The 13902-nt window shown below is 47.3% G+C and overlaps 2 protein-coding genes across 2 annotated transcripts in view; both read right to left on the bottom strand.

Moving 5' to 3' along the window:
- LOC109414133 (F-box/LRR-repeat protein 7) overlaps positions 1-13902 on the bottom strand; it is a 230466-nt gene that overhangs the window by 193670 nt on the left and 22894 nt on the right. The gene's annotated exons all lie outside the window — the stretch shown is intronic.
- LOC134290480 (uncharacterized) lies at positions 111-1751 on the bottom strand. The gene has a single exon (XM_062857631.1). It carries the CDS (start codon positions 1749-1751, stop codon positions 111-113), a length of 1641 nt encoding a protein of 546 aa, XP_062713615.1.

Genomic DNA, 13902 nt, shown 5'->3' with positions numbered 1-13902 from the left:
AATTAAGAAATTCCAAACCACGTTTGTCTAGCTATTTGTTTTGTGTTGTTTTATCTTTGTTCACCTCGTTGACAGCTGCGTAGATCCCCGGTACAGAAGGTTGATCAATGTTATCGACCAGGTTGGTGGTAGTGTGCACGGTGGGCTTCCTCGCGCACATTCCCCGACCCGTATTGCTGCTGTCCTGCCTCAGGCTCAGCTATACCACCTACAGCCACATCAAGCACAGCTACCTTGGTAACCGGTCGCTGGAACACTCCATTCGCAGTCTGCACGTCCACTTTTCGTATTCTGCCATCGTTTCCAGGATAGACCTTAACCACCTTTCCGCGAGTCCAGCTGTTCCGGGTTCCTTCGTCAATCACCACCACTAAATCTCCTACTTGTACTGGCTTGATATCGTCGAACCACTTGGAGCGGCGACAGATCGTGGGCAGGTAGCCCTTTATCCATTTCGTCCAGAACTGGTCCAACATACTTCGTATCTGATCCCAGTTAGCCCTGAGTGCTCGTCCGCTATCCGTCACCGGTTCCTGTGGTGGCTGAACTACACCGTTAGAACTAAGCATCAGGAAGTGGTTAGGCGTAAGAGCTTCTTCTTCCTCTGATCCTAACGGAACAAATGTCAGCGGTCGCGAGTTGATTATACCTTCCACTTCAGTCAGAAGGGTGTGGAACGTCTCCTCATCTGGTGTCCTACTGGTCTGGAGCGTCTGCAGCGAAACTTTCACGGTTCGCACCATGCGTTCCCACGCTCCACCCATGTGGGGGGCGGCCGGGGGGTTGAAACGCCACTGAGTGTCACGGTTGGTGAAGGTTCTGCCCAACGTATGGTTCATCGCAGCTATTTCCTCCCGTAACTCTTTGCTTGCTCCAACAAAATTTGTGCCCTGGTCACTGTAGATCTCCTGCGGAGCTCCTCTCCTGGCGATAAACCGTCTAATAGCCATCTTGCATGACTCACTGGACAAGCTGCAGGCAATCTCTAGATGAACGGCTCGTACAGTTAGGCAAGTGATGAGTACCACCCATCTCTTCACGTTGTTTCTACCGATGCGAATCAGGAAAGGCCCACAGTAGTCGATGCCAATAAATGTGAATGGCCGGACGTACGGGGTCACTCTCGCAGCTGCAAGAGGTGCCATTCGCGGGGACCGGGGAGCTGCACGATACACGGTACACCATGAGCAACGATTGGCAATCTGTCGGACAAGAGTTCTCAAACCAGGAATATGGAAGATCTGTCGAAGCTCGTTGATCACCGTTTCTCCGTAACCATGTGCGTACCGTCGGTGGAAGTGATCGACGAGCAGTCGAGTAACGTAGTGTTGTTTTGGGAGCACCACGGGATACTTGGGTTCGTATGGAACAAATTTTGCTGCCTCAATCCGCCCTTCGATACGCAGAACTCCGTTATCGTCGAGAAAAACCGTCAGCTTGCGTAACGGGCTACTTTTCGTCAACCTTTTAACTTCTCCTGGCGGTCGTTCCTTGTTCTTGCGAATCGTCGACACTTCTTCGGCATATTCTTCGTTCTGCACCAACCGCCACAGCACGAGTTCCGCCTTCAACAGCTCCTCTCTCGACAGGACTCCAGTATCGGAAGAATCGGTTGCAGGCTTTCGACGACAACGATCAATGAAGCGCAGTACATACCCTACCGTCCGTAGAAGTCGTTGATACTTGGAGAACCGCTGGTACTTGAGCACTGGATTCGAAGATGGACGGTGGTGGGCGTGGACTGGTCGCATTTCTTCCTGGATATCCGGCGGCGAGTATTCCTGTTCTGGCCATCTAGATTCATCCTCGTAAAGGAATTCAGGTCCTGTAAACCATCGACTGTCTGGTTGAAACATAGATTTAACATCAAGATATAAATGTCAGGAACAAAACAGGACGATTTTATGACGCCATTCGCTCCCCCACATTTCCCCCACGATTTTCGCCTGTGATGATTTCGCTTAAAGTGACGCCTTGATTTCTTTCGCCCGCCATCAAAGCAAACTATACATCAAGCTCGTAATCTAGGTAACGATGCTTTGTTTATATTTTTTCAAACCTGAAAAAAAATCTTGAGCGTCAACTTCATGTGGAGACAATTTCGGATTTCCTGCTTTTACTGTGTTAGTGCTTGTATTCTCATTCTTAGCTAGTAACAAGCCCGGTCATGCTCCTGGACAACGATTCAATACCATTCGTATCATGACGTAGTTTTTATTCGGTTCTTACAAGGGTTCTTACGGGTTTTCAATAGTTCAGTCGAAGTTCGTCCGAGCTATGCCCAGTCGAACCACTGTTCGCTACCGGCCTGTTAATAGACCTTTATCTCCCAGATTCGATGGGAGTGCTGTCTCATTCATCAGATTTTTAGAATCTGACGTATTCCTATGTGCGTGTTCCCGGGGGAAAACCAAATTTTTTCAATACACTTATCCGTGCGTGGTAATGGCGGCAGTGGGTACAGGGAAGTTGCGTTTCTTGCGGGATAATATCTCAACTTATCAACTCATGAGGATCCACCCACATCTCCGACCCAGGCACCTCTTCCATCATCTTTCTTTCTCGCCCAAACCCTGCCTGGATAAATACAATTTACTTTATGCAGTGTATTTTGTATCCACCTTTCCTATTTATATTAGGAATAAACGCCCGAAGTCCTAGGGGTCAAAAAGGCATTTCGAGTTCATCCCAAAAGCCGCGCGGAATCGACCTGCTACTTGATGCATAGAGGCATAGAGCAAGCCATCAGGGACTGATGTGATCTACTATCGGGCTCACTCTTGGACACTAAGTCTCCCATGGGAACCCCTCGGGGCAGTCGAAGGTACAGTCACGGTAATATTGACGAAAGCTGAAATTTAAATGTTCATAAAAAGAATGATGAAATTTCAAACTTTTTTTTTCTTTGCGGTGTCTGTAGCAAAGTTCAAGATACCAACCTGTTGTGGATGACATTTTGAACGAACGAATGTAAAACATTATTGTTGTTGACAGTAAAAAGCGTGAAACGCGCCGCCTTCTTATGTGCATTCAAAAATTACGTACTGGAGGATTGGGGTCATTGAAAATTGATGAAACTGGAGTCACGGGCGAATTTCATGTTTCGTATTGATTGTTGGTTGAAAGCTCGGTCCTTTGCCCCACTTGGTGGCTTCATCTGCTACGTTGCGTCGTGTTGGAACCCATTTCCATTCTTCCAGGCTCGTCTCACTCAGAATCTCGCTGACCCTGAACGCCACGAATTGTCGGTACTTCCGCTGATCCGATCGAAGCCACGACTGAACTGTTTTAGAGTCGCCCCAGATTACGCGACGGCTTATCGGTAATGTATGGTTTTCCTGCACCGATTTCATTAGTCGGACACCGATAACTGCGGCTTGCAGTTCCAAACGAGGCACCGACATTGGACTTAGAGGTGCCACTTTTGTTTTGGCCGACACCAGCGCGCAGCGTACCTGTCCTCGGTCGACAATCCGGAAATAAGCGGCGCATGCATACGCGGCCTCACTTGCATCTACGAACACGTGAAGTTCCAAGCGTTTCAAACTGCGGTGATCGTATCCAGGAAAATAGCAGCGTGGAATCTTTACCTGGTTAAGGTTTTGCAGCACCTCCACCCAACGCCGCCACTTGATGACCAATTCTTCTGGAATTCGCTCGTCCCAGTTCACTTTCGCTCTCCATATGTCCTGGATCAAGCATTTTCCGTGCACTACAAACGCAGCAACAAGCCCGAGAGGATCAAAGATGCTCATGACCACTCTTAGCACTTGACGCTTTGTCGGAATGAATCCTTCCGCCAACAGTTGTACAACTTCATCACGAAGCTTAAGAGCAAACGTGAATTCGTCGGGTTCTGGTAGCCACGCCATTCCAAGTACCCGTTCTGAACCGGTGGACTTCTCTGCAATGAAGCACTTTGAGACTTGCGTTGTTTCTTCCCCGACCCGTCGAAGAACTTGTTTGGAGCTTGAAAGCCAATTCCGAATCTCGAAACCAGCACTTGCGTGTATCTCCTTCACCTCGAGCGCTATGCGAACTGCTTCCTCGACCGTATCTGAACTGTTCGCGTAGTCATCTACGTAGGTGTTCTCCACGATAGCCGCGGCCGCGTCCGGGTATACCTGCTTCCACTCTTCGGCATTTCTGTTTTTTACGTATTGGGCAGAGCATGGCGAACATGTTGACCCAAACGTTGCAACATCCATCACGTATTCCTGCACTGGTTCCGTTGCACTATCCCGCCACAGAAACCGCTGAGCTTGTCGATCCTCCGGCCGAATCAGGATCTGATGGAACATTTCTTTTATGTCACCCGTAATGGCAACCTCTCGCTGGCGGAAACGGAATAGTACGGATGGTAGCGATGTGAGTAGATCCGGCCCCTTCAGTAGCATGGAGTTTAGTGATACGCCACCGGTAGTTGCCGCTGCGTCCCACACAACCCGGACTTTTCCAGGCTTGTTCGGGTTCTGAACCACACCTAACGGCAAGTACCAGACTCTTCTAGGGTCACTGAGGCTGGCTTCTTCATTTGTAAGCTTATGGGCGTAGCCCTTCGATTGATAATCGAGGATCTGCTGTCGGACGTTTGCGTACAGCTCCGGTTTCTTGCTCAAACTCCGTTCCAGACAAGACAGTCGCTTTTCAGCCATGAATCGACTTTGAGGAAATTCAACGCAGTCAAACTTCCAGAGCAGTCCTGTTTGGAAGCGCCCGGATGATGTCCGAATAGTTGTTTTCTCGAGAATCTCACGCGATCGCCGATCTTCTTCAGCTTCGATTTGTGGAACAAGCGCCACGCCAGAAGTTTTTCACTGCGTCATGTAACTGTTCGTCGGATGAGCGAGCGCAGATGTGGAGAAGACGATGTTCTGGTGTACTCGAAAGTCCTTCTGCTTTCCCGTAGATGGTCCAACCAAGCCTTGTTTTTGCTACAACTGGTTCGAAGTACTTCCCTTCTCGCTTCTTCAGCGTCAGCAGCAATTTAGCGTTGTCCACACCGATCAGAATACGGGGTGTAGCGGTAGGATAACTGTCTACAGGAAGACCTTTGAGGTAATCGTATCTGCGCGCCATCTCTTCGTACTGCAAAGACTGCGGGGGAAGATCCAAGCTTTCGACCGTCCGCACGTATTCCAGTGTGTGCTTTTGACTGTTGCCAGCCGCCGAGATTTCCAACTGTACGTTCTGTGAATCCTTTTCGGTTCGTTTGATACTGCTGGTCCACTGCAAGCACAGGGGTTCGGCTTCACCTTCAACGCCCAGTTCATCAGCCAACTCTTTTTCCATTAGTGTGTAGGAAGATCCATCGTCGAGGAATGCCAACGTGGTGACTGACTTGTTTTTCCCGTGAAGAGTAACTGGAAGAATCCGGAATAGCACCGGACACGGAAGTTGACGATGAACGTTCACCGTCGCTGATGTTGTGGGTGTGACCTGGCTTCTCGCTGAAGACACTGCTTCGATAGTCGGCGCCTGAGGGTTTCCCGGGTGCAGTAGCTTGTGATGGCGTGCTTCACATTTGCTTACACCACACACCGTAGCCTTGCACGGCCACTTACCGTGAGGAATCAGGCAACGTCGGCAGAGGCTTAGCTGCTGGGCCGTCTTCCAACGATTCTCCAGGGACAAGCTCTTGAAACTATTGCACTCACGCACTGTGTGTCCGTCCTTCTTGCACAGTAGACACGGCTTCGGTTGGCGAACGGCACTAGCACCAGCATCTTCCGTCTTGACGTCCCGCTGAACTTTCCGTTCCGGCTCCGTCGTATGCGCGTTCACAAAACCCTTCTCTTTACCCTTGAACTTCTCCTGCTTTCGCACTGGCTCTGCGTAAAGTGTGACGTTGCTGGCCGCAGACAGAATTGTTGTCATGTACGCGCCAAACGCCCGCAAATCTGCTACTGGAATCTGTCGTTGGTACAAGGCCCAGTCCAGCTTGATATTGGCCGGCAACTTGTCCACCAACTCCTGGAGTAGCGAAGGGTTTGAAAGATGGGCATCCATGCCCATGGACTGCAGCTGGCTACAAAGGTTCTGAACGACGAGTCCGAAGCTGATGAGGCTCTCCAGCTTGTCCGCTTTCGGCGCCGGCGTTGAATACACTTTATTCATCAGGCACTTCACTATCAATTCAGGGCGACCGTAGAGTGTTTCCAAGGTCGCCATTACCTGTGGCACTGATGATGGATGGTAGAGATGTCCCCGAACTGCTTCCTTCGCATTCCCTTTGAGGCACCGCTGAAGACGCATGAGGTTCTCGTCATCGGTATATCCACACATACGCGTTGAGTTGTTGTAGCTACTCACGAACATCGGCCAGTCTATGGGGTCGCCGGCAAACTCTGGTAGCTCCTTGGGCACCACGTGTCTTGCAGCGATTTGCTGTGAACTCGGTCCACACGATGAGACTGGAAGATCATGAGCGACTCTGCTTGACGGTAGCGGCGTAACGATCGGATTTGGAACACTCGATACACTCGCGACGAACGGGTAGGAGGGAGCATTAAGCGGAAATGTCGAATATTGATTGCGAGGATTCGGCTGACTTGGTGCGTATTGCCCCGACGAATGCCCGGTGGGAACACCAAACGGGAAAGACGAATGCCGAACAGGAGGATGCGCGGCACTTGGTTCGTACTGTCGCGATAAATGACTGGCGGAAACTACCGGGTAGAAACAGCTACCGGTGTAGTTAGGATCCCATAGCCCAGCACTTGACGAAACTATCGAGCCTCGATGAGGCAAAGAGTTAGAGCTCACTACAGTGTTCATTGTGTTACAATTTGTTACAAACCCCTGAGCAATGCTAACATTCTGAGCCTGATTCCTTACCGGATAACTAATAGGATTGTGTGCCTGCCTACTTAGTTCTCTAACCGTTGGTAACGGAGCTTGCGCGTTTAACATACCTGCACCTGTCGTGATACTTATGCTAGTAGTTACCGCATCTGACGTACTGCTGCTACTCGGAGTGGGAAACGGATGGCGCTGACTAGACGACGTCTGTTGAATGCTGGCCAATTGCTGCTTCAACTCTCGAACTTCCCGTTCTAAGTAAGCCCTTGACTTGTCGCCGCTGGGAGGTGGCGATATCTCCATTGAATACATCAGTGGTCCAACTTGCTGCGCAGACGTGGGCAAAGATATATCGGCTGCGGCGAGAAAAGCGGAGGTTCGCGAACCCTGCCTCATATAGACAGGAGTGCTAGAAGTAGTAGGAGGTGGGGGTGGTGGAGCCGGGACCGAATTTTCAGGATTTTGGACCGCGCGAGGTACCAGAATTCCCCACGAGGCAATATTGCTTTGATCGTACGCGCCAGTAACTGCAACAGGTTCTTTAGGAACATCGGGTTGAGCAGCAGTGCTTTGAAATGTCCCACCACACGGAAGTCTAGCAGATTCATCCCTGGGGCCAGCTTCGGTGATTGGTGTGGTGCCGATGGGGACTTGACTCATCCCGGATCCGGTTGCCATGGCCATACCGTGGTTCTCGACCCATTTTTGGACGTCGCTGAGTTTGCTCCGAGTGCTGGAGAGACTTTTCCGACTCCTACCTTCGTTCGATCGCTCCTCCTCCTGCAGTACTTCGTACTTCCTATTCAAATACTGCTTGGCTATCTCCAACTTTTCCTGCATGATCCTCTTCCTCCTCTCCTTTTCCTCTTCTTGTGCCTTCTTTTGCAGAGCGCATTCCTCCTCCGCTTGCTCCATCAATAACTTCTCTTGGTGCTCCTTTTCCTCCTGCAATCGAAGGAGTTCTAACCGTCTCCTCGACGAACTAGTACTGGAAGAAGTTCGTGTAGATTCCCGACCGGATAGTAGAGCGCATTTCCCGCATGCAAAACTTCTATCCTTGACATTCTCGTCAACCTTCGCGCAGGTGAAGTGGAACCACCGCTCGCACAGGTCGCACTGCACCATCCATTTATCGGCTACATCGGGTCGGTCGCACAAGGGACAACATCCAGTCGCCGAACTCTCCTCTTCCGTCAGTTGTCGGATGACGCTGCGTCTTCGGGTCGATTTATCAGATCCTGGCATTCTAGTCGTCCTGATGCACTCACTTTGTGAGGATAAAACCCTTAAAGTTTGTTGCGGTTGATGCGACAATGGGAAAAGTTTCGGGACTCCTATTTAGCAGACTCGTTTTTGCTTTAGAGAATGCTTTAAGCTGTAAATTTATTTTCTTTAATTATTACATATTTAATAAATAGTGTTTTAACGACTTACGTTTTTAGTCCTTCCTTTTAATTTGTCTGTCACTGTCCGCAACCTTTTAGTTGATTTTAACTTGTCTGTGTCGTACAAATTTTGGTAAATTTAATGGTATATATGTGTATTTAGGTGTACTTACAAATTCCAATAATAAATATAGAAATAAATTCAAATCAACAAGTAATTCAATAATTATTATAGAAATTAAGAAATTCCAAACCACGTTTGTCTAGCTATTTGTTTTGTGTTGTTTTATCTTTGTTCACCTCGTTGACAGCTGCGTAGATCCCCGGTACAGAAGGTTGATCAATGTTATCGACCAGGTTGGTGGTAGTGTGCACGGTGGGCTTCCTCGCGCACAGTGGGCTTTTGGTGGCATATAAGAGCTCGAGATGACTTGGAAGTCGGCATCAATGGTTTTATTGTTAGGGTTTTTGAATCGCTAAAAACTAAAAAAAATCGATAAAATCACATTGTCACTTGGGCGAAACTTGAAAAGAGTTTCCAAAGTGCTCGAACCAGCAGCGTTGCAACTGGTCAGCCAGGTCGGTCAATATCTGTCCAGACGTGTCTTTCTCAGGCATCGTAGCATTCACCTTAGTCGCACTAAGGCGACGTGAAACAACGTAGAGGAGACGGATGTCGCCTGTGTTTGCGGCTTTCGAAGGCGCCCACGCTCTTTTGTCCCGTCTACATGAGCGTTTCACTTCCTTTTCGAGAGTCGAATAGCGCTGACGGGCTACGGCTTTGGCTCCTCGTGTTTTCGCTTACTCTATGGCGGCTTTGGTGTTCCTTCCCTCCTCTATCTTCCTCCAGGTATCATCTGTGATCCACTGCTTTCTCCGGGTGCATAGCTCACCCAAATTATTCTCGCCGGTGGCGGAGAAGGCGTTCTTGATGGCGCTCCAATGATCTTCTACGCTTCCACCATCTGGAATATTCGCAGCACGGTTCTCTAGCTCCTCGACGAAGGACCTTTTCACCGCAGCGTCTTCCAGTCGGCGTGTGTTGAACCAGCGCCCGATTTTCTCCTTTTGTCGCTGGATCCTGGGAATGCGCAGTCGGATCTCGCCGATTAGGAGATGATGGTCGGACGCAATGTCGGCGCTACGTTTGTTCCGCACATCAAGAAAGCTCCGTCTCCATTTTCGGCTGATGCAGATGTGGTCGATTTGATTTTCCGTGACGCCATCACGGGAAACCCATGTCACTTTGTGCACTGGTCGATGGGGAAAGAGCGATCCCCCAATCACCATGTCATTGTTGCCACAAAACTCTGCAAACAGCTCTCCGTTTTCGCCAATTTCTCCGAGACCATGGCGTCCCATGACGTGCTCATAGTCCGAGTTGTCAAAACCAACCTTCGCGTTAAGTCGCCCATGAGAATCTTGATATCACCTTTCGGAATCTTGCCAACGACAGCATTTAGTTGACTGTAAAAGTTCTCTTTGTCTTGCAATTTGGCAGCATCGGTTCGCGCGTAACATTGGATCATGATAAGGTTTCGAACCCGTGTTCTAAATCTGGCTACAATTATCCTCTCATTAATAGGTTCCCACTTTATGAGCGCAGCGTGGGCGTGAGCGCTCAGCAGGAAACAAACTCCACCGTGGCGAGGAGCGTGTTCACCTCGTAGGCCAGAGTATAGCAGAATGTTTTTCAAAGTTCAGCCAACGGACTTCGCTCAATCCTAGGATCTCAAGCTTCATACGGCATGCCTCATTGGCTAGTTGTGACAGTTTACCCTGCTGGACTAGGGAATGTATTTCCAAGTTCCAATTCTTGTCCGATGTTTTGCGCTTAAAGTCGTGGTAGTTGAATCAGTTCGTAATCTTTCATTCTCGGTTTCTGTATAGGTTTTTTGGTTTCGGAAACAGTAGGTTGTTGGCCTAAGGTTCCCTATCCACCGTGGTAGGGCTGCCACCTTAGGTATAGCTTCCGGTAGAGGAGCATTCCATACTCAGCCACTGGATGCCAGAACAGACGCTGTTTGAGCCGCACCTCCATGGTGAACAGACGCTCGAGACGTACCTCCACAATCTAGCTGAAGTCACTACCAGCTAAGCACACAACTCTTAGCTGGCGGTCTTTGTCATCACTTGACCCGTGAAAGCACGAGGTAGGAACTTGTGTCCTAATGAACCGTCAAGGATGATATGTATTGGCACCAAGTATACAAAAAACATCTGTTCTGTGGCAGAAAACTGTCCCCGCGGTTGTATCAACGTTTCCGCTGCCGTCAATAGTTAATAGTAATTGAGCTGTCATGCATGCAAGATGCATAGGAATCGCTCAAGTGACCAAATGATCCGTACTGGACCAATTGTTCCCCCTGCACTGTTTAACCTTCACGTTCTTCGGTTGTTTCAGCTAAAATGAGCGGAAAGCTAAAATTATAGGTTCCGCGTGCGTATGCAATATGTTTGCATACGTTGTTGGTCAGCCAGCCATAGTAGCCAAGAGGCTCGATCCCCGTTTACGGGTGACATGTGTCGGACCGGTTCTTACATATTTTTATGGCTTGAAAAGTTCGATCAACGAGAAAATCCATTCTCATCTTTTCTTTCGGTCGTTTGGTCGGTTGGAATGTGGCAAATCGAATGGAAAGCAAACGAGGAAAATTCAAATCGTTTAGAATGTGGGGCTATGCTGCTCTGTAGGCATGCATGCATGTATGTAGGTTGCTCGTACCATTTGTATGAAAACCAATGTTTTGTGTGACTGAATCAACTGCACCGTCGGGTCGTCAGATGCTACCGGCGGCGCTTTTAGTTTTGCGTAACACCAAGCGTAATGGAATACTTTCGTCGGTACGTAGGTGGAGAGCAAGAGACTGAACATGATGCTTTGATTGCTTCTGTTTGGACTAGATTACATTGAGCTTATTTTATGCGGCAACGTGGTTGAAACCTCGTCGCAAAAAATAACATGCAGCTGCTCCCATCAGAAGAAGGCTTGACACTTCAGAGTTGTCTTTTTTTTGTTTTAGTTTTTTGAATCATCATTCATTAAGCTTTTCCTTAGTATGCACATTAGCGTGGTTCAAAAAATCGTTTTTGCTCCACACCGCTTGTTCGATTCGTAAGCAGGTTCTAAGCCTTCTCCCAAAAAATGAGCTGATTTGATTGAAAATTGAGAGTGCACAAGCCCTTCAAAGTTTGGATGGGAATTACTATGGGAAAAAGATATTTTTCATTCAATTGGTCGTAGCATTTCCCCAAGTGTATTAGTTGGTACTTGGTACTCCTAGGCTACTCTATCAGCTACAACTTTGCCGAAGACCACATTCAAATCGGACGCCTCACTAATTAGTTATCGATTTTTATCCAACTGCAGAAACTTAAACAGTGATCGTTCAGCTTCCCAGCAGGCAACATTGCTGCACATGGCGCTAAAGATAGCACACATAAATCATGGCTACTATGTTTCAAGGCAAATTGCAGTGATGCCCATCGAATAGTGTAATCATCATGATCAAAGATTTTCATTCTGGATAAAAATCGATATCTTATTAATGAGGCGCCCGATTTGAATGTGGTCTTCGGCAAAGTTGTAGCTGATAGACTAGCCTAGGAGTACCAAGGGTCAATTTATACTCTAGGGCACTTGGGAAAAGCTGCGGTCAATTGAATGAAAAACGTCCTTTTCCCACAGTAATTCCCATACAAACTTTGAAGGGCTTGTGCACTCTCAATTTTCAACCAAATCAGCTGATTTTTTGGGAGAAGGCTTAGAATCTGCTTACGAATCGATGAAGCGGTGTGGAGCAAAAACGATTTTTTGAACCACGCTAATGCACATCATTTTCACACCAATCTAATTCCCATACTTAGCGGCGTAAAAAAAACGTTTTCACTTTACCTATTTCTTTTCTGCTTTTGACCACGCGCATCCAGCGAATGAATGACTGCAGTTCCAAACAATTTCATCCGATTTACGAACGCACGGGCTGCACTTTTGCGCCAATAATATCTTTCCTATACCCTAGGAAGGAAAACTATGAGGACAAGCAACGGATTCCATGCCTTGTGCAGAAAAGGAACTGATAACGCCTGGGGGCAAATATTTGCTCTCTTCGGGTATCTGCAGCTCAGCATCCCACCACCATCACAGAAGAGTTCGTATCATGGGACTGCTGCCGCCGCCGCCGTTTATGCATATAGTATGTAAGGTGTGTAAAGTTATAGCGGGAGCGAGCATTCTACCTAGTGCCTGCTGCTTGATGTTGTTGCGATCGTACGTAGGGGGATTAGGGGCATAATGGACACCCGGGGCGAAATGGACACCCCTGTTTTTGCAGAAACCGTGGACTTTTATGTAAAACTTTCAATGCATAAGTGTAAAGGAACAAGTCATTGTTCTATTTATCAAAAGTACCATTTATATTCCTTCAAAATAACCAAAATATCATTGAAATTGAAGGATGTTTTTCATATGGTGGATTTCTTATAATTTCGAAGCAGCAGCAAATAAGGTATTACGAGTGATTGAGTGTGTCCACCATACAAACAAGTGAATTTTTAGCTTATCTACATGTATTCGCAGATTTATCAATGGATGCAGTATTACATTTTTGATCAGAACTTACTCAAAATAGCAATTTCAATGTTGTAGTCTATTCGGGGCGAAATGAACACTGGCAATTATGAATGGATGTACGCGCGTTGCATACTGTTAGACGTTTTAGAGAGTTTGAAAAAAATCAATCCGATTGTTTTAGCCTAAAATTTATTTAATTAACTTTGAAGTTATGTAAACTCGTCTAAGATGGAGTATTATATCTGTGGCAAATTACTTAACTGGTCGATATTCTCAAAGATACAGCATAAAATATACAGGGGTGTCCATTATGCCCCGATGGGTGTCCATTTCGCCCCGTACCTTTCCTGCCAGCCCCAAAAAACACACGGTTTTTAATTCATTATTTCTTCACAATAATTACATTCTACCAGCTGTGAATGATTGAAGTACGTAGGAAACAAGTTAAGGTTGTAAGCCAACTGATAATATGTTAAGTTTTTGTCAGTTATACAGGTCTAACATGCTCATTTGCTTAGGGTGTCCATTATGCCCCTAATACCCCTACATCATATATAATGTAGTTACAAACGAACGCACGGTGTAGGTAATACCTACTAGGTATACTGAAGGCATCGGGTCTTTCACATGGGGAGCAACTTGGCTGTGTTTGGTGAGACGAAAAGCAGCAGCTTCAAGTCGCAAGAACGAAAACCACCTGGTAAAAGATGGAGTCACACAGCACAGAAGAAATCGGAGCTTTTAGGGCATACTGGGGCATGTTGGAACATAGACCACTATACGAATGTGTGTATGCAGTTTTGCACCTTTGAATTCCGCCCTGTTTTGCTTACCTTTACGGAAAAATTAGGAGTTACGGGACGTTTACGAAGGTGTAAGGGTTACAAGTTTAAGAGTATCCGAGAGCTCCCTGGAGTTTAGGACATTTGATCTACAAACGTAATCAGTGAACTATAGGAGCATTATGAATGAAATATATGCTTACACAGCCTCATGTTGCTATGTGATGTCAAGTGTTCGTTGCTAGTTTGAGGATCTCCAAAAACTTCCAATGATTCTTTAAGGTTATCCAAGAACTCTTTTGAGTATAGGTCATCGAGTCTACGAGCGCTACTAGTTGTATGTAAGAGCATTAATAATGAA

This window comes from Aedes albopictus, chromosome 3 (assembly GCF_035046485.1).
Source record: "Aedes albopictus strain Foshan chromosome 3, AalbF5, whole genome shotgun sequence".
Lineage (NCBI taxonomy): Eukaryota > Metazoa > Arthropoda > Insecta > Diptera > Culicidae > Aedes > Aedes albopictus.
This window is presented reverse-complemented; position numbering and strand designations above follow the sequence as displayed.

Bases quoted from the DNA above. Each gene is read 5' to 3' on its own strand.
- LOC134290480 (XM_062857631.1), bottom strand. From the start codon at position 1,751: ATGCGACCAGTCCACGCCCACCACCGTCCATCTTCGAATCCAGTGCTC.